The 27,674-nt window shown below is 42.1% G+C and overlaps 1 protein-coding gene across 1 annotated transcript; it reads left to right on the forward strand.

The window, feature by feature from the left end:
* Positions 1-13,061: 13,061 nt before the first annotated feature.
* Positions 13,062-25,780, forward strand: Gm16513 (predicted gene, Gm16513). The gene is made up of 4 exons (NM_001200055.1): positions 13,062-13,193; positions 21,375-21,688; positions 22,349-22,939; positions 23,917-25,780. The coding sequence occupies exons 2-4, from the start codon at positions 21,402-21,404 to the stop codon at positions 24,482-24,484; spliced, it is 1,446 nt and encodes a 481-aa protein (NP_001186984.1). The 5' UTR covers positions 13,062-13,193; positions 21,375-21,401; the 3' UTR covers positions 24,485-25,780.
* Positions 25,781-27,674: the final 1,894 nt, after the last annotated feature.

Here is a 27,674-nt window from a genome sequence, read left to right on the forward strand (position 1 = left end):
GCCATGAACATAGTGGAGCATGTGTCCTAATTACTTGTTCAAACATCTTCTGGGTGTATGCCCAAAGTCGTATTATTAGGTCCTCAAGTAGTATTATGTCCAATTTTGGGAGGAACCACCAAACTGATTTTCAGAGTAGTTGTAACAGCTTGCAATCCCACCAGCAATGGAGGAGTGTTCCTCTTTCTCCACATCCTTGCCAGCATCTGCTGTCACCTGAGTTTATGATCTAAGCCATTCTGACCTGTGTGAGGTAGAATCTCAGAGTTGTTTTAATTTGCACTTTCCTGATAACTAAGGATGTTGAACATTTTTTTAGGTGCTTCTCAGACATTTGGTATTCTTCAGTTGAGAATTCTTTGTTTAGCTCTGTATCCCAATATTTGGTTCTCAGGAGTCTAGCTTCTTGAGTTCTTTGTATATATTGGATATTAGCCCTCTATCAGATGTAGGATTAGTAAAGATCTTTTTGCAATCTCTTCGTTGCCTTTTTGGCTTATTGACAGTGTCCTTGGCATTACAGAAGCTTTGTAGTTTTATGAGGTCCCATTTGTAGATTCTTTTTTGGTTTGTTTGTTTGTTTTTGTTTGTTTTTTGTTTTTGTTTTTTTTTTTTTTTCGTGATAGGTGTAGTGGCTATTCCTGGTTGTCAACTTGACAATATTTGGAATGAACTACAATCCGGAATTGGAAGGCTCACCAGTGACTCTTATCTGGAGGCTTGGAGATGCTTATCTGGATCTTGGTTTGAAGATCTTGAGCCACAGTGGCTATGGATTCCAGAAGATTGAATCTCTGAGTTTAAGGAACACACCTTTAATCTGGGCTACGCCTTTCATCTGGGATTAAAGGTGTGGTGGAACACACCTTTAATCTGGGCTACACCTTCTGCTGGAGACAATATAAGGACATTGGAAGAAGGGAGTCTAGCTCGAGCTCTTGCTCCTTCGCCTGCTTGCCGCGTGAGACTGAGTAACTGCTAGATCCTTGGACTTCCATTCACAGCTGCGACTGAATCATTGTTGGGAATTGGGCTGCCGACTGTAAGTCATCAATAAATTCCTTTACTATCTAGAGACTGTCCATAAGTTCTGTGACTCTAGAGAACCCTGACTAATACAGAAGTTGGTACCAGGAGTGGTTCTAGAGTAACAGAAGTACAAGGATGAATCTTTTAAAATACTGGAATTGGCTTGTTGATCCACCAGCACTTTCAACTATTGAAACCTCTCCAGATTCTCTCCCTCCTGGGAGCTCAGAGAATTTTGAAGACCCATGGTTGAAACTATATTCCGAACTTAAAGAAGCTAATGACCTTGATTTTCTTAATGAATTAGGTGATTCAGTGCACAAAGCTTTCTACAAGATGGGGAAAAAATCGGAAAATGATTTTACTGGCTGGCTGCTATTAGTATCTGTGGAAAGAATGATGAATAAAAGGAAGGAGTTGTGTGATAAAATCGAAAGGCTCCAGACACAAGTAAACGATCTAAAAGTTGCTAAGTGTGTCCTTGAGGAGAATCTTCTCTCTTGTAGCAATAGAGCTCAAGTTGCAGAAAATCAAACAGAAACTCTCATTGTAAGGCTGGCTGAACTACAGCGAAAATTCAAGTCTCAGCCTCAGAGTGTGTCGACAGTTAAAGTAAGGGCTCTAATTGGCAAAGAATGGGATCCTACAACATGGGACGGGGATGTGTGGGAAGACCATGTTGAAGCTGAGAATTTTGAATCTTCAGATTCTCAAGGGTTTGCCCCACCTGAGGAAGTAGTACCCTCAGCCCCACCCCTTGAAATAATGCCTTCCCCACATGAGGAAATTAATTTTGCAGAGTCTGATAAACCAGCAATGACTTTCACTACTGATGTTTCTCAAGGCCCACCAATAGTTTCTTCTAGACCTGTAATCAGACTCAAAGCAAAACAGGCTCCTAGAGGGGAGGTAGAAAGTGTAGTCCATGAGGAAATTCGCTACACTACTAAGGAGCTTAATGAGTTTGCTAATTCATTCAAGCAGAAACCTGGTGAATATGTGTGGGAATGGATTTTAAGGGTGTGGGATAAGGGTGGAAGGAACATAAAACTAGAGCAGGCTGAGTTTATTGACATGGGTCCTCTGAGTAGAGATTCTAGGTTTAATACGGAAGCTCGCATGGTTAAAAAAGGTGTCAAAAGTTTGTTTGAATGGTTGGCTGAGGTGTTTATCAAAAGATGGCCTACTGGAAATGACTTGGAGATGCCTGATATTCCGTGGCTTAATGTTGATGAAGGGATTTTAAGACTTAGGGAAATTGCAATGCTAGAGTGGATATATTGTGTAAAGCATAATTGTCCACAATGGGAAGGTCCAGAAGATATGCCTTTCACTAGCTCTATAAGACGCAAATTGGTGAGAGGGGCACCAGCACATTTGAAGGGTTTTGTTCTTTCCCTTTTCCTTGTGCCAGATCTTAGCATTGGAGATGCTTCTGCTCAATTAGATGAATTAAATTCACTGGGTTTAGTTGGATTCCGAGGTAACAAGGGCCAGGTGGCAGCATTGAATCGCCGGAGACAAGGTGATTCTAGTTATTATAATGGACAGCGTAGACAAAAGAAGGTTTATAATAACATACCCAGTAATGGTCAGCACAGGAGAGGTGAAATTTATAATGGCATGACTCGGTTGGACCTTTGGTACTGGCTAACCAATCATGGTGTTTCCAGGAATGAAATACATAGGAAGCCTACTGCGTATTTGTTTGATCTGTATAAGCAGAAAAATTCTCAAACAAATGAAAGAAAGGCTACATTAGATCGTGGTAAACAGCCAAATGAAAGAAAGGCTACATTAGATCGTGGTAAACAGCAATCTCGGCCAGTGAATCAATTTCCAGACTTGAGACAGTTTGCAGATCCAGAACCCCTTGAATGAAGGGGTGGCCAGGTTCCGCTGAGGAAGGATCTTGATAAGACACTCAAAGGTTTTGCTGTTACCCTTTCTCCAGTTCTTCCCCAGAGGGACCTACGGCCTTTTACAAGGGTAACTGTACACTGGGGAAAAGGAAATAATCAGACTTTTCGGGGTCTGCTGGATACTGGTTCTGAGTTGACACTGATCCCAGGGGATCCCAAGAAACATTGTGGCCCTCCAGTTAAAGTAGGGGCTTATGGAGGGCAGGTGATTAATGGAGTTTTGACTGATGTCCGACTCACAGTAGGTCCAGTAGGTCCCCGGACACATCCTGTGGTGATTTCCCCAGTTCCAGAATGTATAATTGGGATAGATATACTCAGAAATTGGCAGAATTCTCATATTGGTTCCCTGAACTGTAGAGTGAGGGCTATTATGGTTGGAAAGGCCAAATGGAAGCCTTTAGAGTTGCCTCTGCCAAAGAAAATAGTGAATCAAAAACAGTATCGTATTCCTGGAGGAATTGCAGAAATTACTGCCACTATCAAGGACTTGAAAGATGCAGGGGTGGTGGTTCCCACCACATCTCCATTTAACTCTCCTATCTGGCCAGTGCAGAAAACAGATGGATCATGGAGAATGACAGTTGATTACCGAAAACTAAATCAGGTAGTAACTCCAATTGCAGCTGCTGTACCAGATGTAGTTTCCTTACTTGAGCAAATTAACACATCTCCTGGCACCTGGTATGCGGCTATTGATCTGGCAAATGCCTTCTTCTCAGTACCTGTCCATAAGGACCACCAGAAGCAATTTGCTTTCAGTTGGCAAGGCCAACAGTATACCTTCACAGTTTTGCCTCAAGGATATATTAACTCTCCTGCCCTGTGTCATAATTTAGTTAGAAGGGATCTTGATCGTTTGGATCTTCCACAAAATATCACATTGGTGCACTATATTGATGACATTATGCTGATTGGACCAAGTGAGCAGGAAGTAGCAACCACTTTGGACTCATTGGTAACACATATGCGTATCAGAGGATGGGAAATAAATCCAACCAAAATTCAAGGACCATCTACCTCAGTGAAATTCTTAGGAGTCCAGTGGTGTGGGGCATGCAGAGATATTCCTTCTAAGGTGAAAGATAAGTTATTGCACCTGGCCCCTCCTACAACCAAGAAAGAAGCACAACGTTTAGTGGGCCTATTTGGATTCTGGAGACAACACATCCCTCACTTGGGTGTGTTACTTAGGCCTATTTACCAAGTGACTCAGAAAGCTGCTAGCTTTGTGTGGGGCCTGGAACAGGAGAAGGCCCTTCAACAGGTCCAGGCTGCTGTGCAGGCTGCTCTACCACTTGGACCATATGACCCAGCAGACCCGATGGTACTTGAGGTGTCTGTGACTGATAGAGATGCTGTTTGGAGCCTCTGGCAGGCCCCTGTAGGTGAATCACAGAAAAGGCCTTTGGGATTTTGGAGCAAAGCTCTACCATCATCTGCAGACAACTATTCTCCCTTTGAAAAACAGCTCTTGGCCTGCTATTGGGCCTTAGTGGAAACTGAACGTCTGACAATAGGACACCAAGTCACTATGCGACCTGAACTACCCATCATGAGCTGGGTACTATCAGACCCTGCAAGTCATAAAGTGGGATGTGCACAGCAGCAGTCTATTATCAAATGGAAGTGGTATATACGTGATCGGGCCAGAGCAGGTCCTGAAGGCACAAGCAAGTTACATGAAGAAGTTGCTCAAATGCCTATGGTTTCTACTCCTGTTACAATGCCATCTGCTGCCAAGCATGCACCTATAGCCTCATGGGGTGTTCCCTATGATCAACTGACCGAAGAGGAGAAGACTAGAGCCTGGTTTACTGATGGCTCTGCACGTTATGCAGGCACCACCCAGAAGTGGACAGCTGCAGCATTACAACCCCTTTCTGGGACAACCTTGAAAGACACAGGTGAAGGGAAATCTTCACAGTGGGCAGAACTTCGGGCAGTACACATGGTATTACAGTTTGTTTGCAAGAAGAAATGGCCAGATGTACGATTATACACTGACTCATGGGCTGTAGCCAATGGATTGGCTGGATGGTCAGGGACTTGGAAAGATCACAATTGGAAAATTGGTGAGAAAGACATCTGGGGAAGAAGTATGTGGATAGATCTCTCCAAATGGGCAAAGGATGTGAAGATATTTGTGTCCCATGTAAATGCTCACCAAAAGGTGACTTCAGCTGAGGAGGAGTTCAATAATCAAGTGGATAAGATGACCCGTTCTGTGGACAATCAGCCTCTCTCCCCAGCCATCCCTGTCATTGCTCAATGGGCACATGAACAAAGTGGCCATGGTGGTCGAGATGGAGGTTATGCTTGGGCTCAGCAACATGGGCTTCCACTCACCAAGGCTGACCTGGCTACAGCTGCTGCTGATTGCCAGATCTGCCAACAGCAGAAACCAACACTGAGCCCCAGATATGGCACCATTCCTTGAGGTGACCAGCCAGCAACCTGGTGGCAGGTTGACTACATTGGACCACTTCCTTCGTGGAAAGGACAGCGTTTTGTTCTTACTGGAGTAGATACTTATTCTGGTTATGGATTTGCCTTTCCTGCACGTAATGCCTCTGCTAAAACCACCATTCACGGACTGACAGAATGCCTTATCTATCGTCATGGTATTCCACACAGTATTGCTTCTGACCAAGGAACTCATTTCACAGCCAGAGAAGTATGACAGTGGGCCCACGATCATGGAATTCACTGGTCTTACCACGTTCCCCACCATCCTGAAGCAGCTGGTCTGATAGAAAGATGGAATGGCCTTTTGAAGACGCAGTTACAGCGCCAATTAGGTGGTAACAGCTTGGAAGGCTGGGGTAGAGTTCTTCAGAAGGCAGTATATGCTTTGAATCAGCGCTCGATATATGGTACAGTTTCACCCATAGCCAGGATTCATGGGTCCAGGAATCAAGGGGTGGAAAAAGGAATAGTTCCACTTACTATCACTCCTAGTGACCCTCTAGGAAAATTTTTGCTTCCTGTCCCCATAACTCTAGGTTCTGCTGGCTTAGAAGTTTTGGCTCCAGAGAGGGGAGTGCTCCTACCAGGAGCTACAACAAACATTCCATTGAACTGGAAGCTCAAACTTCCCCCTGGTCATTTTAGGCTTCTAATGCCCTTAAACCAACAGGCTAAAAAAGGAATAACAGTGTTAGGAGGGGTGATAGATCCAGATTACCATGGGGAAATTGGATTACCTCTTCACAATGGTGGTAAGCAAGATTATGTCTGGAGTGTAGGAGATCCCTTAGGGCGTCTCTTAGTACTACCATGTCCTGTGATTAAAGTCAATGGGAAACTACAACAGCCTAATCCAAGCAGGATGACAAAGGATGCAGACCCATCAGGAATGAAGGTATGGGTCAATCCTCCAGGAAAAGAGCCAAGACCTGCTGAGGTGCTGGCTGAAGGAGAAGGAAATACAGAATGGGTAGTAGAGGAAGGTAGTTATAAATACCAATTAAGGCCACGTAACCAGTTGCAGAAACGAGGATTATAAAGTAATATGAATGCCCATTGTAAATTTACTAATGCGTTTGCGATTGTACGAGGGATAGTTATATCATGTTAGGCGTATTTACAACCTTGTTATTGTTTCATGTGAACATGAGATATTATTTGTGTCAAATTGACAAGGGGTGGATTGTAGTGGCTATTCCTGGTTGTCAACTTGACAATATTTGGAATGAACTACAATCCGGAATTGGAAGGCTCACCAGTGACTCTTATCTGGAGGCTTGGAGATGCTTATCTGGATCTTGGTTTGAAGATCTTGAGCCACAGTGGCTATGGATTCCAGAAGATTGAATCTCTGAGATTAGACAAAGCTGCCCACTTTCTCCCTACCTATTCAGTATAGTACTCAAAGTCCTCCCCAGAGCAATTAGACAACAAAAGTAGGTCAAGGGGATACCAATTGGAAAGGAAGAAGTAAAAATACCACTATTTGCAGATGATATGATAGTATGTATATATATATATATGATCCTAAAGATTCCACCAGAGAATTCCTAAACCTGATAAGCAGCCTCAGTGCGAAGGCTGGATATAAAATTAACTCAAACAAATCAATGGCCTATTTCTACACAAAGGATAAATAGGATGAGAAAGAAATTAGGGAAAAGCACCCTTCACAATAGTCACAAGTAATATAAAATACCTTGGTGTGACTCTAACTAAGGAAGTGAAAGATCTGTATGATAAGAACTTCAAGTCTCTGAAGAAACAAAATGAGGAAGATCTCAGAAGATGGAAAGATCTCCCATGCTCATGGACTGGCAGCATGAATACAATAAAAATGACAATCTTGCCAAAAGCTATCTACAGATTCAATTCAATCTCCATCCACTTTCAACTCAATTCTTCAACGAATTAGACAGGGCAATCTGCAAATTCATCTGGAATAACAAAAAAACTAGGATAGGAAAATCTCTTCTCAATGATAAAAGAACCTCTGGTGGAATCACCATACCATGCCTTAACTAAAGCTGTACTACAGAGCAATTGTGATAAAAAATTTCATGGTACTGGTACAGTGACAGATAGGTAGAGCAATGGAATAGAATTGAAGAACCAGATATGAATCCACACACCTATGGTCACTTGATCTTTGACAAGGGAAATAAAACCATCCGGTAGAAAAAAAAGACAGCATTTTCAACAAATGGTGCTGGCACAACTGGTGGTATCTTGTAGAAGAATGTGAATTGATCCATTCTTATCTCCTTGTACAAAGCTCAAGTCTAAGTGGATCAAAGGCCTCTACATAAGACCAGAGACACTAAAATTAATAGAGGAGAAAGTGGGGAAAAGCCTCGAAGATATGGGCACAGAGGAAAAATTCCTAAACAGAACAGCAATGGCTTGTGCTGTAAGATCAAGAATTGACAAAAGGAACCTCATAATATTGCAAAGCTTCTGTAAGGCAAAAGACATTGTCAATAAGAAAAAAATAGGCCACCAAAAGATTGGGAAAGAATTTTTACCAATCCTAAATCTGATAGGGGACAAATATTCAATATATACAAAGAGCTCAAGAAGCTGGACTCCAGAAAATCAAATAACCACATTTAAAAATGGGGTTCAGAGCTAAGCAAAGAATTCTCAACTGAGGAATACAGAATGACCGAGAAGCCCCTGAAAAAATGTTCAACATCCTTAATCATCAGGGACATGCAAATCAAAACAACCTTGAGATTTCACCTCACACCAGTCAGAATGGCTAAAATCAAAAATTCAGGTGACAGCAGACGCTGGCGAGGATGTGGAGAAAGAGAAACACTAGCCAGGCATGGTGGCACATGCCTTTAATTCCAGCTCTCAGGAGGCAGAGGCAGGAAGATTTCTGAGTAAGAGATCAGCCTGTTCTACAAAGTGAGTTCCAGGACAGCCAGGGTTACACAGAATATCCCTGTCTTGAAAAACAAAATCAGAGCCAGGCGTGGTGGTGGCACACGCCTTTAATCCCAGCACTGGGGAGGCAGAGGCAGGTGGATTTCTGAGTTTGAGGCCAGCCTGGTCTACAAAGTGAGTTCCAGGATAGCCAGGGCTATACAGAGAAACCCTGTCTCAAAAAATTAAAAAAAAAAAGAAATAACCGGGCGTGGTGGCGCACGCCTTTAATCCCAGCACTTGGGAGGCAGAGACAGGCGGATTTCTGAGTTCGAGGCCAGCCTGGTCTACAAAGTGAGTTCCAGGACAGCCAAGACCATACAGAGAAACCCTGTCTCGAAAAACCAAAAACCAAACAAACAAACAAACAAGCAAAAAAAAAAAAAAAAAACATTAAAAAAATTAAAAAAAAAAAAAGAAATAAAGAAAGGAGAGAGAGGGAGAGAGAGACAGAGAGAGAGAGAGAGAAAAAAAAAACAAAAACAAAAAAAAAACAACAACAAAAGCCAGGCATGGTGGCACATACCTTTAATCCCAGTACTCAGGAGGCAGAGGCAGGCAGATTTCTGAGTTCAAGGCCAGCCTGTTCTACAGAGTGAGTTCCAGGACAGCCAGGGTTACACAGAATATCCCTGTCTTGAAAAACAAAATCAGAGCCAGGCGTGGTGGTGGCACACGCCTTTAATCCCAGCACTCGGGAGGCAGAGGCAGGTGGATTTCTGAGTTTGAGGCCAGCCTGGTCTACAAAGTGAGTTCCAGGATAGCCAGGGCTATACAAAGAAACCCTGTCTCAAAAAATTAAAAAAAAAAGAAATAAAGAAAGGAGAGAGAGGGAGAGAGAGACAGAGAGAGAGAAAGAGAAAAAAACAAAAACAAAAACAAAACAACAACAAAAGCCAGGCATGGTGGCACATACCTTTAATCCCAGTACTCAGGAGGCAGAGGCAGGCAGATTTCTGAGTTCAAGGCCAGCCTGTTCTACAGAGTGAGTTCCAGGACAGCCAGGACTACACAGAAAAACCCTGTCTCAAAAATACCAAAAAAAAAAAAAAAAAAAAAGATGAACATGCCTCCACTGCTGGTGGAACTGCAATCTTGTACAACCACTCTGGAAGTCAGTCTGGAGGTTCCTTGAAAAATTGGACATTCTACCGGAAGATCCAGCAATACCTCTCCTGGGGATATACCCAGAAGTTCCAACTGGTAATAAGAACACATGTTCCACTATGTTCAGAACAGCTTTATTTATAATCGCCAGAAGCTAGAAAGAACCCAGATGTCCCTCAACAGAGGAATGGATACAGAAATTGTGGTACATTTACATAATGGAGTACTACTCAGCTTTTAAAAACAATGGATTTATGAAATTCTTGGACAAATGTATGTATCTGGAGATTATCATCCTTAGTGATATAACCCAATCACAAAAGAAGTCATTAGATATGCACTCACTGATAAGTGGATATTAGCCTAGAAACATAGAACAACCAAGATACAATTTGCAAAACACAAGAAAATCAAGAAGAGGGAAGACTAATGGGTGGATACTTTATTCCTCCTTAATATAGGGAATAAAATACTCATAAAAGGAGTTACAAAGACAAAGTTTGGAGCAAAGATGAAAGGATGGACTATCCAGAGACTACCCCACCGGGGGATCCATCCCATTATCAGCCACCAAACCCAGACACTATTGCATATGCCAGAAAGATTTTGCTGAAGGGACCCTGATAGAGCTGCCTCGTGTGAGTCTCTGCCAGTGCCTGGCAAATACAGAAATGGATGCTCACAGTCATCTATAAGATGGAACACAGGGCCCCCAGTGGAGAAGCTAGAGAAAGCACCCAAGGAGGTGAAGGGGTCTGCAACCCTATAGGTGGAACAACAATATGAACTAACCAGTACCCCCCAGAGCTCATATCTCTAGCTGCATATGTAGCAGAAGATGGTCTAGTCGGTCATCACTGGGGACAGAGGACCCTTGGTATTGCGAACTGTTTTTTTTTTTTTTTTCTTTTTTTGATTTTTTGAGACAGGGTTTCTCTGTGTAGCCCCGGCTGTCCTGGAACTCACTCTGTAGACCAGGCTGGCCTATAACTCAGAAATCTGCCTGCCTCTGCCTCCCAAGTGCTGGGATTAAAGGCTTCACCATCATGCCCGGCTGGTATTGCAAACTTTATATGCCCAGTACAGGGGAATGCCAGGGCCAAGAAGTGGGAGTGGGTGGGGAGGGGAGCAGGGTGGAGGGAGGCTGTAGGGAACTTTAGGGATAGCGTTTGAAATGTATATAAAGAAAATATCTAAGAAAAAAAGAAAACAACCTGTTCTTAAGACTAAAGCTCACTTTAAGGAGACAAAGGCCTTCTCCATGTTCCTGGTTCTCTCATAATCCAGGGAACTACAGCTCCCTACTTCCAAGCTTCTAGAATTGTACTCTCTCTCTTATCAAGTCTAAATATTGAAAACCGTTCCTGTATTGAACCCCAGCACCCATTCTTTATGGTTGTCTCTGTGAAACTGTTTCCATCTATAACCCAGGCTACACTCAAACTAAAGAAGATCCTGTCTCTACCTCCATGTGTAGTATGATCCTTTAGCTTGGCTAGCTCGAGTGGCATCATGTGTACACAATGTCCAAAGTTGTCCCTTCTTGAGGTTTCCCTAGTACGGGCTGAAGAAATGGTTCAGGAGTTAAGAGCACTAGGGATACAGCACACACAAGTTGCCATGTGAATGTTGGGAAATAAACCAGAGCTGTGTGTCAGAGCAGCCAGTGCTGCTAAGTGCTCAGAGATAGCTCCAGACCCCTTTCTTTGCTTTTCCTTTACTCAAAGTATTTTTTATACAGTGTGTTATTATTAAGGCTTCTCCTCCCCCAACTCCTCTGACATCTTCTCTAACTTCTCTTCCATCTCAATCCACACCCTTTGTGCCTCTCCTAAGAAAAGAAACAGTCACTTACAGAATCCTGAGACAAAGCCAGTGCAGTAGAACACAAGTGTAATCCCAGCACTTGGGAGGAGGCAGGAAAACCTCCAGCCTGGTCTACTATGCGAGTACAGAACAGTCTGACTTACAATGAGACCATTTCTTGAAAAAAACAAAACAAAAAAAAAAAACAAACAAAAAATAAGCAAATAAACAAAACAGAAACCAAAGACAAAAGAAAAACACACTAGTTGAAACAGGACAAAATAAACCAACAGAAAAAAAGAGAGAGAGAGACCCAAAAAGAAGAAACAAACAAACAAACAAACAAACAATCAAACAAACACAACAACTAAAACTATCCCTTACAGATAAAGAGCACAATCAAAGACAGAGGAATCCAGTAAAAACAGGAAATTTGCAGCCTGACTATAAAAACAAAGGAACTGTAATTTAAAAGCCAAACAAAATAAATAAACAAAGGGGCCTGATACATTCTTCTCAGACAAAAGCTTTAAAATGCCTTTGAGTTTCTTTGTTTTGGCACCAACTGCTGGACATTCAGCCTCTCCTTAATAGTGGGATTTGCTTCCACGTGGAGACTCCAATTGACTGGAGCAGAGTTTCATCTGCAAGTCTTCATGGATTGGAGATAGCTTCTGTGTTGGGAATGGGAACGTGTATCTACTTCTTCTCTCAAGGCTGTCACGAGATGTGGTACAAGCTTGTGCAAGCCATATGCATGCTGCTTCAGCCTCTCTGAGTTCATATGAGCATCATAAGGCCTGGTGTCTTCAGTTGAGGGAGAGTTGCTATGAACAGAGTTGAGCAAGTGTCTTTTTGGTATTGTGGGTCCTCTTTGGTTATATGTCTAGGAGTGGTAAAACTGGTCTAGAAGGTAGGCAGTTTCTCACATTTCTGATAAAGTGTCAGATTTATTTCACAAGTGGTTGTCCAAGTTTGTACTCTCACCAGCAATGGGAAAGTGTTCCCCTCTTTCCATAAACTCCCCAACATGAACTGTCAGTGGTGGTTTTGATCCTAGCCATAATGATATATGCATAATGGAATCTCACAGTCATTGGGATTTGCATCTGTCAGATGATTTGGAATGTTGAACATTTATTTAGGTGCTTCTCAGCATGTAGAGAATCCTCTGTTGAAATATTCTGTATAATTCTATAGTACCCCATTTTTAAATTGAGGTATTTAGTTTGTGGATATCTAATGCTTTGTGTATTTATAGGGTTATCACCATTTATAGTGATATCACCCCTCTGTCAGATGTGGGTTGGTGAGGATGTTCTTCCAATCTTTAGGCTGCAATTTTGGCCTGCTGATGAACTCCTTTGACAAATAGAAGCTTTTCAGTTTCATCAAGTGCCATTATTCATTGCTGATCTTATTGCCTGAGCTATGGGTTTCTGTTCAGAAATTTATCTCCTGTGTCAGTGTGTTCAAGGCTAATCCCCCACTGTAGTGGATATTTCTGGTTTTCAACTTGACTATATCTGGAATGAACTGCAATCCAGAATTGGAAGGCTCACCTGTGATCCTGATCTTGAGACTGAGAGATACAAGATTCTGCCCTGGATCTTGGCATGGAGATCTCGAGGCATTGTGGCTATGAATCTCAGGAGACTAAAGCAAGGAGATCTATAAATTCAAGGTCATCTGGGGCAAAGTAAGTTCCAGATTTAGGTGTGGTGGTACACACCTTTAATCTGGGCCACACCTTCTACTGGAGACTTACACAAAAGTGGAAGAAGAAAGACTCTCTCTTCTCTGTGTGTGTGGGACTCAGCAACTGCTAGATCCTTGGACTTCCATTCACATCTGCTGCTGACCATTGTTGGGGAGTTGGACTACAGACTGTGAGTCATCATCAGTTCCCTTACTATACAGTGACTACCAGTAAGTTCTCTAACTCTAGAAAACCTTGACAAGTACATCCACTTCCTCTTGTGTTACATGCTGTGTATCCATTTTTATGTTGAGGTTTTGATCAGTTAGACTTGAGAGTATTGGAGGATAATAAATACAGAGCAGTTTGCTTTCTTATACATGCAGATGCCCAGTTAGACAGGCACAATTGGATAGGGATGATTTCTTTTTTACAATGTCTCTTTAGCATTCTCTGTTAAAAGTCTAGCGTCCATGCTTGATAGCTATGTGGGTTTATTTCTGGGTCTTCAGTTAAATTCCATTGATCAATTTATCTGTTTTACTGCCAATACCACACAGTTTTCGTTATACTATGGGCATGTAATACTACTTCAGATCAGAGAAGGTGATACTTCTAGGAATACATTTGTTGTAGAGGATTGTGGTCCTTGGTCTCAGTCCAATGGTTGTCTGTGAATGTCTGCAATTGTCTTAGGTGCTATTAGAACCTCTCAGAGGACAGCCACACCAGGCTCCTTTATATAAGCACATCTTGTCATCAACAATACTATAGGTTTTTGATGTCTGCTGATGGGATGGATCTAAGGATGCCTGTTCCTGGGTGGCTCTTTCTTCAGTCTCTGCTCCAGTTTTTGTCCCTGTTCTTCCTTTAGACAGGAACAATTCTAGGTTAAAATTTTTGAGATCGGTAGCTGGGCGGTGGTGGTACAAACCTTTAATCTCAGGTCTTGGGATGTAGAGACAATCAGATTTCTGAGTTCAAGGCCAGCCTGGTATACAAAGTGGGTTCCAGAACAGCCAGGGTTACACAGAGCAACCCTGTCTCAAAAAAAAATTTTTTTTTAGATGGGTGTGTGGTACTTTCCCTCAACTAGAAGCCATTCCTAGCCACTGGAGGTGGTCTCTTAAGGTTCTGTCTCCCCTCTGTTGCATATTTCATATTGAACTTTATTGTTTGCTTGCTTGGTTATTTATTGTTTGAACGATTTCTTTATTCTCCTTTTTGCTCTTGATTTTCTTGGTTCAAATAATATTCTGAGACAACATGGTTGTTCTTTACCTAGGGATAATTTAGAATTTCAATTCCCAGGGATCTTCTTGCCTTGGTCTTCCGGCTGGAAGGATTACTATGTGAGCCAAGACACCTGGTTATGTTTTCCTCATTTGTGACCAGCATGGGCCAGAGGGAAATTCACCTGGGAGCCATAATATGTCCTTGAAAATACATGCACAAAACCATAAAATACCATTGTAAGAGGGCATGACAAATACCCTTGTGCAGAACCTTTGGGGCCTACTTGTAGGAATTGGGCAAGAATTTGACATTGGGCTAGGACAGTGCAGTAGGCTCATATAAGAATATTTATCTTGGGCTAGTGCAAAGCTCAAGGAAAACTCGGCAGAGGAATGTGTGGCAATTGTTTTACCTTGTTCATCTTGATAAACCCAGAGAAATAGTGATCAGGGGACTTTGTTTGTTTGTTTGTTTTTGTCAATAGACTTTTTATTGGTTATTTTATTTATTTGCATTTCAATGTTCTCCCCTTCCCCATTTTGTCCTCTGGAAACCCTCATCCAAACCCCTTTCTCCTTGTTTCTATAAACGTGATCCCATACCCACCCACTACTGACTCTCCAACCTGGCATCCCCTACACTGGAGCATCAAGCCTTCACAGGACTGAGGGCCTCTCCTCCCATTGATGCCCAACAAGGCCATCCACTGACATACATGCAGCTAGAGCAATGGGTCCCTATGTGTGTACACTTTGGTTGGTGTTTCAGTCTCTGGGAGCTCTTGGGTTGTGTTGCTCTTCCTATGGGGCTGCAAACCCTTTCAGCTCCTCCAGTCCTTTTACTAACATCTCCATTGGGGACCCCTTACTCGGTACATTGTTTATTGCCTTGTTTGTTCTTTGACCTAAAACTGACTTTATCCTTTGCATGTATTTAGACTGGTATAAAAGCAGACTAGAGAAAAGTGAATCTGCTTAGGACGTAGCACTGGCTGGAGTCATGGAATAATGTTGTCTAATGGTCATTGTCTTTTCAATCATCATTCCCAACCTTGAGACCCTGTTGCCTGACAGAGCTAGCTTGATCACATTTTACAGTTATTTATCAGTTCTGGAATAAAGAGGTGAGCTTTATGCTTTGCCAATCGTATACTATGGTAGTACTCAGAAAGCAGAGCCAGGAGGATGGCTTCATCCACCTTGGAGGGAATTCTGTGGTGTGACTCCAGTAGTACAGTCCTTGCTTGGCATTCACAATTAAGGTTATAAATCACTGCATGATCTAGACAAATGGGGCATGCCTGTGTTCCCAGAACACGTGAGTCTGAATAGAGGCTCAGAAATCCAATGGTATCTTTGCTGTAATAGATAGTGTGAGGCAAACCTGTTCTATATTAAAATATTTTCAAAACAAGTTAAAAAGTGTGTCAGGGAGAGGCATAACATCAATGATTCTAAAAAGTCGGAGCAGGTTTGAGAAAGGAAGGATCAGTGGACATGGAGAGATGATCAGGGTTTCCTGGGCAGAGATAAAATCTCTAGGATTAGGAGATTTTCAGAATACCTGATATTTGCAGAACACATAAATTCAATGCCCAACAAGTGTGATTGTGGCTTGGAACTACCTTTAGCTTCAGTGTTTCTGGAATCCTCTTCCCTTTCCTAGACTTAATAAGCACTATGACAACATGCAGACACACACACACACACACACACTCACACAGAGACCTTGGATGATTCAGACCTAAAGGGGAAAGGCTCAGGGAATCCTGTAGAAGAGAACAAAGAAAGAGGAATAGAGTCAGAGGAAATGGTGGACATCAAGGAAGCCAGAGCTTCTTAAACAAACACAGGAGAACTAACACACACAGAGAGAGACTAAAGTAGACTAAAGTAGAATTCTCAGGGCTTGTGTGGGTCTATTCCACATGGGGTATCAGTGTTGAGAAAAAAGTAGACTGACACAAGCTCCTATCCCAACCCAGAAATTACTGAAAACCATTTACAAATGAAAAATTAGTTTTCTCAAATGGACTCTCCTTGAGGGTACAAGTCTCATTCATATGGGCAGGTCTACTGGCCAACACAAAGTGAACTCAGAGGCCTCTTTGGAGGTCCTAGGTCTCATAATGTTTTAACAGGCCTCTTTTGGGTTTTTTTGGATTTGCTTTTTAATTTAATTCTTTTTTTTTTAATTTACCTTAAATCCCCCACTAACTGTTCTTTTCCAGGTCAGACCCTAGTTCACTACTTCTAGGTACCTTCTTACCATGTTCTCTGAGTAGGTGGAAGTTCCCTGGGTATCCCCACACCCTGGTACTTTTAGTATTTTTAAGGCAGGGCATATCCTCTCCCACTGAGGCCAGGCAAAGCAGCTCAGCTAGAAGAACACACCCCACAAACAGGCAATGGCTTCTGAAGTGGCCTTCAGTCCAGTTGTTAGGGGACCGACGTGAAGACCAAGCTAAAAATCTCCTACATCTGTGTGGGGAGGCCTATGCCCAGCCCATGTTCTCTTTGGTTGGGGTTTCAGTTTCTGAGAGCCCCAAAGGTCCCGGTTAATTTACGCTGTTGGACTTCTACAGAGTTTTTATCCCCTTTGGGACCTTTGCTCATATATTAGGGCTACCAATTTTGTATTTTTATTGGATTCTTGTGTGTGTGAGATCCTGTCCTGTATCTATATGTATTCCTTGTGGTTTTTCATTGGTTCTTTATCCTCCATTTCTTTGTTTTGTCATACTACAATATGTAACAGTTACCTAGGACTTATATTTCATCAATGTCTTCATATTTTTGCTGGATCCCAAAAATGTGTTGGTGGTCTAGAAACCACTAGACCCTGAAGTGGTTTCTCTCCTTAAACCTTTGTGTCCCATTGCTGAATTCAGGCTTGGTAACAAGTGCCATTGATCACTGAGGAACTCACAGCCTACTAAGTAAGCTCCCTTAAAGTTTTTTCTTAGAAAACACTTTTTTGTTCCATTTTTTGTTTTTAGTTTTTTTCAGACAGAGTTTCTGTTTAACAGACATGGCTGACCCAGAACTCAAATTGTAGACCAGACTAGCTGAAACTCCAAGGTCCACCTACATCTGCCTCCTTAATTCTGAGATTAAAGGCCTATTGTAGCATCTCTCACCTAACTAGATTTTGTTTTTATTTGGTTTGGTTTGGGTTTTGAGAGAGTGTTTCTCTATTTTGGAGCCCTCCCTGTCCCACACTTTAATCTGTAGATCAGTCTGGGGTCTAAAGATCCAGCTCCTCCCCTTGCCTCCAGGGTGCTGGGATTAAAGTCAGGTGCTACCCCACTCTGCTCTGCCTTAATTGTAAAACAGACCCTTAGTCCTTAGGCTTCACTGGTTAAGAATTATCTGCTTAGATAAAACTAGCCTTGAACTCACTGTGCCCAGTTTACCTTTACCTACAGAGTACAGGGATTAAAGGTGTTTGCCACCATTCCTTTTACAAATTTAATTCTCTTAAAGATTTAGCCTGGCAGTGGTGGCACACACCTTTATTCCCAACCCAACACTTGAAAGGCAAAGGCAGGCAGATTTCTGAGTTCGAGGCCAGTCTGGTATACACAGTGAGTTCCAGGACAGCCAGACCTACACAGAGAAACCCTGTCTTGAAACAAAACAAAACAAAACAAAACAAAACAAAAAACGTTTTGTTCTCCATGTTTTGGTGTTTTTCCTGCATGTATGAATGTTCAGCAAATGAACGCCTGGTGTCCAAGAAGGTCAGATGGAGTTTTCAGGTTTCCGGAAACTGGAGTTACAGATCATTTCAAGCCACCATGTAGGTGTTCAGAATAGAGTATTAATAGGTGCTCATTATTGTGGAGCAAACTCTTTGGCACATGTCCCACTCCTGATTTCATCTTGGGCAAATCATTCTGGTCATATCAAACCTGACACATTATCTGTTTTCTGTCAGCCAAAGGCAACATCTCCCTCAGACCCTCCAATTTCTGTTTGCCTTTAGGTCTATTTAGAAGTAGACTCAAATGTAAGCTCAAGCTGTCCTTCTATTTACCATAAGGCTGAGGACAGCTTTGAATTGATTCCCCGGCTTCAACAGTTCAACTCTTGAACTGTTGAGTTTCCAGGCATAGCCATTATGTCTGCTGCATACAGTGCTGGAGAGAGGAATGGCTGTATGCTGGGTAGCTCCTTACACACTGAGTGCACACCCAGCACACTTGGACAATGTTAATGGAATCAGACAATGCTCCTTCCTCTAACATTTATGTAGGTGCTACTGCAGTTTATTGAAAAAACATCCAATTCAGGCCTTGAGCTCCAGAACATACTCCTGTCTATTAAAAACTCTTTGTCCCAGATCCAGTTACAATAATATCGATGAATTATTTTCTGTCTATGATCATCAATAGATTAAACCCTGATCTGAGGCAAATCAGACTGACTTTGTGCACATGAATAAAATTGGCCCAGGTGTGGTGTTTCTCAACATTAATCCTAGCAGCAAGAACTATGCTGAGGCAGGAGGATTGCTAGAACTTAGAGTTTAGAAACAACCCTGGCTTCACAGCAAGACCCAATCCTGTAGCAACCTCAAAACTATGTAATCATAAGGCAAATGAAGGAGAAAATCTACAAATTCAGTGATGTTTTATTAAGTAACAAGTGAAATGTTTGAGTGGTATGGTATGCTATGGAGGTATTCTCATTGAGAGCTCTGGTGCAATCAATGAAATGGCTGGATGTTACATATAGAATTAAAAGGGCAGAGTTTAACCATCCAATCTAATTCTAGTTTGAGGTTGAATTACATGGCTGCAATAGGAAGGGTTATTCAGAGAGGCTTCAGTGGAGACAGAAAATATTCAGATCTGGAGATTGGGTAACTACCAGGGTTGTCTAGGACTCAGAGACCTATCTGCAGTACTCAGAACTGGTATGTAATTGGTTTCCCTAGGGTCAAGCAGTTTGATTTGAAACCCTTTAGATTCCGGGGTAGTACAGGAAATTTCATTTTCTGTCTCTTTAGTAAAACACATTGAAGACCTTGGGTTTCATTCCCGATGACGTTTTAGCCTCATCTCCACTATATCTCTAAGATAACTTGTATATTTCATTACTGTGCTTGATATATTTTTTGACACAAGAATTTTCTAAGATGTTGGGCGTGTTGCTCTGGGTTAGCTGAAATCAGATCATTCTGACTAATGTGGTCTTTCATATTTCCTTTCACTGAAATGATGATTTTTTTTTTTTTTTGTGAGTCCCTAGCTCATGTAACTTTGATCATCTTTAACTCTGATCATCCTGGTAGCTGGAATTACATTCGTAAGTTACTCAAATGTCTTACCTTAGTCTTTGCTTTAGATCATTTTCACATAGCTGTGGTTTTTGGATAACGTCTGCTTTTGGAACCAAGGTGAGCCTGACAGTCTTGGTAGGAACCCACAGATGTTATCCTCCTTACTGGAAATTCAATATTGTTATACAACACAGGAACTTTTTGGTTGTATTATTGTTTCTTTCCTTGTTTGTTTTTGTTGTTGTTGTTGTTGTTTGATTGCTGGTTTGTTTCTTTGTTGTTTGTCCTTTTTTTTTCTTTTTTACTACTAAATTCAATTTCTCTTCAACTTAGTTTTACAGTCCAGTCATTATTCCCTTCCTGGTCTGCCATTTGTTCCTCATCACATTCTTCCTTCTCATCACCCCACCCTTTTGATAATTTTACATATTTACATTTAAAATGTTATCTCTCTTCCAGGCTTCACCTCACAAACCCCCTCCCATGATACTTTCCCTTTACCTCTAAAACATTACACCCCCACCTACCCACACACTCCTGCCTCTCCCTTCACTATGACAATAGGCCTCCAAAGGACAAGGAGCCTCCTCTCTGAAATAAGCCATTTGCTACATATGTTATCAGGAACCATAGACCCACTCATGTATGCTCCTTGTTTGGAGACTTAGTCCCTGGGAAATCTGAGAGGTCCACTTAGTTGATGTTGTTTTTCTTCCTATGAGGTTGTAATCCCCTATATCTCCTTAAATCCTTCCCTATCTCTTCCATTGGGGTCCACATGCTCAATGCAAAGGTTGCCTGTGAGTATCTGCAGTTGTCCTTAGACAGGTGGTGGCACAGCCTCTCAGAGGACAGTCATATGTTGACAACAGCAATAGTGTTTAGGTTTGGTGTCTGCTGATTTTATACATCCCAAGATCCCAGTCTCTCAAGCGCCTAATCTTCAGTCTCTGAACTATCTCTTTTCCCTGTTTTTCCTTTAGTCAGGAACAATTCTAGGTTAAAATTTTTGAGATGGATGAGTGGCCCCTTCCCTCATTAGGGAGCCATGCATATCGACTGGGGTGTCCTCTTCAAGTTCTATCTCCTCTATGTTCCATATTTCAGCTAGGATCATCTGTACTGGGTCCTGGGAATCTCTTCCATTTTGCTTCCTGTTGGGAGCTATTAAGACAACTCTTGATCTCTGAATTGGGCCTCTCCCACCGAGAAGAAAAAGGGGTCAAGAGCGGGCCAGGGACACATGGATTCCGAGAACCATGGGATGTTCTAGCCCTAGGTCATCACTGATGTCCTGACCACACCCTGATACCACCAAGCTTCCTGCTTCCCCGTGTAGCTGCCAAAAGAAAGAATTTCTATTGCCCCCCTCCCATAAGTACTTCTCCTTTTGCCTGTATTGGCCCACCCCTCCCACTGATAAGTGTCTGTACTTCCCCTTTTGCTTGTGCATTTAAGCCTTGGATCTTTCTCAATACATTGGGGTCTTGATACAACTTCAGAACGGTTTCCGTGTCCTTACTCGTACAAGGCCCTCGTCTCTCTCTACCTCCCATTAAGTTATTAGGAGGAGGTCCCCTCGAGATCCTCAAATAACTGGACGTGTTGGACAGGTCAGCTTCCTTTCATTCTTTCCTTTGTAAAGAAAGGGAAACACATAAAAATATTTTGACCCCAAAATTATGTGTCCATTAGAGTACTAGAGAGGCTCCCATGATGCCAGTGTGGGAGTCTGTCTTTACACCACCAGTTTAGGATACAGAAATAAATTGATGTCTCTAGCACTGTAACTCTAGAGCAGTAATTCAGAAACTAAATGGTTAATGTGGTGGTGAGGAAGCAGTATAAAGTTGTCTTGAATATGTATTCTTTTCTAAATGCTTCCCCAGGAGCCTTCTTCCTGAAGACCTGAGAGGATGAGTGGTCAGACCCCACCCACACTCCAGAAGCGAGCAAGGCAGACACAGCTGAGAGATGAGGCTTTGGCCATATCCCCTCTGGAGAACGTGCCAGCTGTGTACATCCCATGGCTGTTCCAAGAGGCCTTTGCTGGCAGACACAACTCGCTCATAAAGACAATGGTGGCAGCCTGGCCTTTCCAATATCTCCCTGTGGGGTCATTGATAAATATGCATAACCTGGAAACCTTGCAAGCTCTGCTAGATGGTGTAGACAGGAGACTGACAAGAAAATTTCCCCCCGGGTAAGCATATCCAAGTATTGTATATGGGAGCGTAAAGAGTACACAGTAGACATTGCCAGGGAGAATGGCTTTGTCCTAAGTCTATTAGATGCTTCTGATTGCATAAACAAGCAGAGATACAAGGTTCTTGAAATCTACTCTTTACTTGTAGAGAGCACATTTGGATATGGATTAGACTTGAATATGGACTAGAGTAGACTTAGCCTCACAGTAGAATGAGCCTATCCCTGGCCTTCACAGTAATAATAATAATAATAATTACTATTATTATTATTATTATTATAGTAATAATAATAGTAGTAGAAATAGTAATAGAAATGATGTATACCTTAGTGAAAGAAAAGTATTCAAGTGTACAGAAGCCCAGGAAAGCTTTTGTAGCATGCCTGAGTCCACCTTGGATATCAAAGTGCTTAAAAACAAAGACTGTAGCAGTGTGGGGCATGGTAGCACACGCCTTTAATCCCAGCACTTGGGAGGCAGAGGCAGTCGGATTTATGAGTTTGAGGCCTGCCTTGTCTACAGAGTGAGTTCCAGGACAGCCAGGGCTAAACAGATAAACCCTGTCTCAAAAAAAAAAAAAAGCTTTAGCAGGGAGGAGACCTGAGTTTAGACATATGTATCAAGAAGACTGCTGACATTCATAAGTTTCACCCACAGGAGGCCAAAACTTCAGGTTCTCGACATGAGAAATGTGCACCATGTCTTCTGGAACATAGGGAGCGATGCAAATGACAGTGACTCTGATGCAGAGACCTTGGATGAAAAGCAAGTAGTGAAGGCCCTTCCCAGATATGCACTGAGGCAGCGTCTGAAGATCATAGTTGATCTGTCAATCAGTTCTCAGCTCAATGAAGAAAAAGCATATTTCTTGAATTGGGCCAAGCAGAGAAAGGGGTCCATAAATTTCTGCTGTACAAAGATGAAGATCTGGGATGCACCAGACAAAGTTATCAGAGAAATCATGAATGTTTTTCATCCAGAGCACATTACAGAATTAGAACTGTATACCGACTGGACTCTGTTGCGGCTGGCACATTTTGCTCCCTACTTTGGGCAGATGAAAAATCTTGAAAAAGTCTTCCTGGCACCACTCCACAAGAATACCTCCCCTATTATGAATATAACAGGGGCCTCAAAAGTCAAGTGTATCAAAAAGATTATTTCTCAGTTTTCCAAATTCAACTGTCTCCAACATGTCTTCATGAAACGTGTCCATTTTCTCAGAGACCACCTGCATCAGATCCTAGGGTAAGCAAGTCAGCTACCAAAGCAAATCTGTCTCTCTTCTCTTAAGGATTAGTGGTACATAATGCCTGCCACTCACTAGGAACAAAATTTAGATACTCATAACACTCTGAAAGTTATGTCTTGTTTCCATGTATACTGAGATATGCAAGGGAAATTTTACAAGTTAATTCAGTCAACTGAAATAAGCACTCATGGAGTACAGAAGTGATTTGATCTAAGGGGAGGTCAGTTCTAGTAAGCATGGGTTGTAATTCTTCGTCAATCATGCCCACTCAATCAAATGGAAAGGGACCAGCAGGGGAGTGTGTAGTAAGGTGTCAGGGTACACATCAGCTCAGTGTGAACATGAACTATATGCTCAGATCTGTGGGAACAGCCTTCTATCTCTGCCCAGTTCCCTTGGATGAAATGTTTTGTGCGAGCCCAAGTAGCACTGAGTGCATGGGACAAGGAGTATAACTTGGACTGAAACTTAGAGCCAGCATGACTGCAGAGGGAATGATAGAATGCAGATTCAATGAGTTTATCAAAATCCTGTCAGGGGTTTCTTGGGTTGGAAGCTCAATCTTCTGTGTGCTTGCTTGCTTGCTTGCTTTTTTTTTTTTTTTTTTTTTTTTTTTGGTCTTTTGGAGACAGGGTTTCTCTGTGTAGTCCTGGCTGTCCTGGAACTCAGAAACCCTCCTGCCTCTTCCTCCTGAGTGCTGGCATTAAAGGCATGTGCCATCAAGCCCAGCTTCTGTGTGCCTTCTTAGCTTAAGTGATGAACTGGTTTTCGGCTTGAGGGTGAGGCCCAAGGGTGAATTGCGAGATTGTCATGACTGAGCAGTTTGCAAGAGGAAGCATCACAGATGTTGTCCTTGATCATTTACTTAAACTGACCTTGGGGCACTTGGTTCATTCTATCACTGTGTACATCCCAGCCAAACCTTTACAACACCACTTGCCAGAACTAACCCTCTGGTCTCCTCTATCCCTAGGTGCCTGAGGACGCCCTTGCAGACCCTCTCCATCACTCACTGCCTAATTTCACAGACAGACTTGGATTCCTTTTCCTGCTGTCACAACCTTTTTAAGTTAAAAAATCTGGAAATCAGAGGAGTGACATTATTTGCTCTCGATCTTATGCCTCTGAGAGGTCTCCTAGGAAAACTGGCAGGTACTCTTAAGTCTCTGGATTTTCAGTGGTGTAGCATGAAGGACTCCCAGCTCATTGTCCTCTTACCTGCCCTCAGTCAATGCTCTCAGCTCAACCAGATCAACTTCTACAGCAATGACTTCTCCATGGCCATCCTGAAGGACCTTTTGCAGCACACAGCCACCTGGAGCAAGATGAATGTGGAACAATACCCTGTCCCTCTGGAGTGCTATGATGCATTGGGTCATGTCTCCAGAGAAAGATTTGTGGAACTTTGTCAGGAGCTCATGGATACCCTCAGGGCCAAAAGAGAGCCTAAGAGCATATCTTTTGCAACAAATGTCTGCCAAAATTGTGGCAAGACCTGTGTCTATGGCCAGGGGGCAAGGCTTTGTTCCTGTTTGCAGTAAACATGGATACAGGACTTCTGACTATGAATAAATGACATGCTTGGGACACATCTCTCATCCAAGGTGCTCAGAGACTGTGACTTCAGACACTTCCCATATGGTTAGAAGTAAAGAGATGGGTAGTGACTGGGACCCTGAATGCTTAGATTGAAATGTGGACTATTCCAATAGACTGTTGGACCAGGGGCATGATGGAGTCAGAATAACAGTTTGGCATTTATATGTGGCTTCTGCCCCGACAGTATATATAGATGCTTTTTGTGTACCTATCAACCTGGATGATGTCTCCCCGGGGTCTTGGACTTTTTCCAACCTTACTACCAGGTTCAGTGTCAGGATGATAGAATAGGTCCAGGTTTGGAAAGACACTGTTGTTTTATGAAGGAAGCAAAGTTCCAGGTGAATATGGCATGTATAAAATAAAAGTTTTCTTGACACATCTTTCCCTAGTCTCTTGCCTGGGCTACATGTATAACACTTTTGGGTGGCTGATCAGTTATGTGCACAAAACATTTACATTAATGTGAGCAACATAGACACAAATCTTGTGAAGAGGGATTAAAATGATCACAGATGGTTAATATCCAGTATGTTGAGACCACAAGGCACCTTGGACCCCTCAAAGATGCCTAAAGGTAAGAAGACAACATAAAGCAAAGAAAAACAGGCTTTCCATTCTAGCTTTGAACTCCTGAACTTTTGGTCATGCCTTAATGAGCTTACTAACAAGAACCTCTATATACAGTCTTTATGCCACATGTCTCTAGAGCTCAATTCCCTTGGAGTCCCAAACTCTATGAAGTAACCATAGTGTATAAAAAGGTGCCCACTATTATGCAGGTACCTTTGCTACATAAAGTATTTACTTTCAAAAAGACGTGTATTTTAAGTCTTCAATTTTATTAAAAGCAAAAGAAAAATCTCCTTTGCCTAGTCATTAACCCTTTCTGTATGGTAAACTATCAATAAAACAATTTATCGTTACTCTGTATTTACGGAACACTTAGAACATGAGTTCTCTGTTTAAATATCATTGTTATTTTCTGCATTGAATAGCATAGCTAAACTTAAGGCCTCGGCAACAGATGCCCTCTGGAGATAAGTCAAAATGTACACATTGATGCAAGGCTTGTCACAATTCAAAAGGTGGATAAAGGAATCAGCTATTGTTGGACACATGGACATTTAGGCTGGCTTAAGGGATAGAAGAAGACAAAGAAACAACAAACCTCTCTCAGGCTCTTTTCTGTCTTTCCCCACAACCTGACTCCCTGTCTGAATGTCCAGTTCTCTGGCCTTGTTCCTTCGGACCAGTGAACTCACCTGAGATTTGCTAATAATAAACATGCATTCAAGTTCCTTAAACAAGAAAGCCATATATTTTTTTAAATGCTCCAAATACAAGGGCAGCCACATTCATTAAAGAAACTTTAGTAAAGCTCAAAGCACACGTTGCACCTCACACAATAATAGTGGGAGACTTCAACACACCACTTTCACCAATGGACAGATCATGGAAACAGAAACTAAACAGGGACACAGTGAAACTAACAGAAGTTATGAAACAAATGGTTCTGACAGATATCTACAGAACACTTTATCCTAAAACAAAAGGATATACCTTCTTCTCAGCACCTCATGGTACCTTCTCCAAAATTGACCACATAATAAGTCACAAAACAGGCCTCAACAGATTCAAAAATATTGAAATTGTCCCATGTATCCTATCAGATCACCATGCACTAAGGCTGATCTTCAATAACAAAATAAATAACAGAAAGCCAACATTCACGTGGAAACTGAACAACACTCTTCTCAATGATACCCTGGTCAAGGAAGGAATAAAGAAAGAAATTAAAGACTTTTTAGAGTTTAATGAATATGAAGCCACAACGTACCCAAACCTTTGGGACACAAAGCATTTCTAAGAGGGAAACTCATAGCTCTGAGTGCCTCCACAAGAAACGGGAGAGAGCACATACTAGCAGCTTGACAACACATCTAAAAGCTCTAGAAAAGAAGGAAGAAAATTCACCCAAGAGGAGTAGATGGCAGGAAATAATCAAACTCCGGGGTGAAATCAACCAAGTGGAAACAAGAAGAACTATTCAAAGAATTAACCAAACAAGGATTTGGTTCTTTGAGAAAATCAACAAGATAGATAAACCCTTAGCTAGACTTACTAGAGGGCACAGGAACAAAATCCAAATTAACAAAATCAGAACTGAAAAGGGAGACATAACAACAGATCCCGAAGAAATCCAAAACACCATCAGATCCTTCTACAAAAGGCTATACTCAACAAAACTGGAAAGCCATATATTGAGAGAGATTGCTCACAGCTTAAGAGTATGTGCTGCTTTTGCAGAGGACCAAAGTTTGATTTCAGTGGAAATAATCAGGTTGTTCTTTACAGGTACTCAGTCTTCAGGTGATAGGACCCTCTTTTCTGGGTTATGTGGACCCTGGCTTTCACAAGCACAAATCCACATAATACTCATTTAGCTATAGGCCTAGCCAAAGAAGTCTTTAAATAAAAAAAAAAAAAAATAATAAAGACTCAATTTCACAAACAAATAAAAAATGGCTCAATTAATTAAAATGGTGATGTTGATCAGTAGCAGTTTGTTGTGGCTGGCCAGCGGCTCACATGTGTGGGTTCTAGTCTGCAAAGGCATCTTGGAATCTGCAAGAGAAGGAGTGGGGGGCTAGGCGGTGCGATAAAGATGGAAACAAGACAGCCAGTCTGATCAAGGTTCGATTTTACTATTTCTGACACTCGGTTATGAAGCAGGGGAAGGGGCCTTTTCCTGCCAAATCATCCTGGAGTAAAGTTGCAAGTGACCAAGTGTTACTTACTCCAGAACAGTAAGCGGCAGTGGGAGTGGCAAAATGATGGGGCTGCAAGCTCCGCCCTGATGCTCTCTTCTAGCTAACACTGAAACCTGAGCAAACAGGTTTCAGGCTGGGGAGGTGACAGCAGTTGTATGGCTCAGTGAAGAGAGCATGTGGAGTTTCAGGTGTGTCCTTTGACCTCTGTTGGTGAGCAATAGTGTAGGGTGCTCTGGGCTCCAGAGTTTGACATCCTGCACCAGGGGTGAGTGAGAAGAAATTAGGAGGTTGTCAATGTTCAATATTTATTTCTGTATGTTCTTTAAGTATATTCCTGTTCTAGCTGCATGTATGCTTA

Source organism: Mus musculus, chromosome 5, assembly GCF_000001635.26.
Source record: "Mus musculus strain C57BL/6J chromosome 5, GRCm38.p6 C57BL/6J".
NCBI lineage: Eukaryota > Metazoa > Chordata > Mammalia > Rodentia > Muridae > Mus > Mus musculus.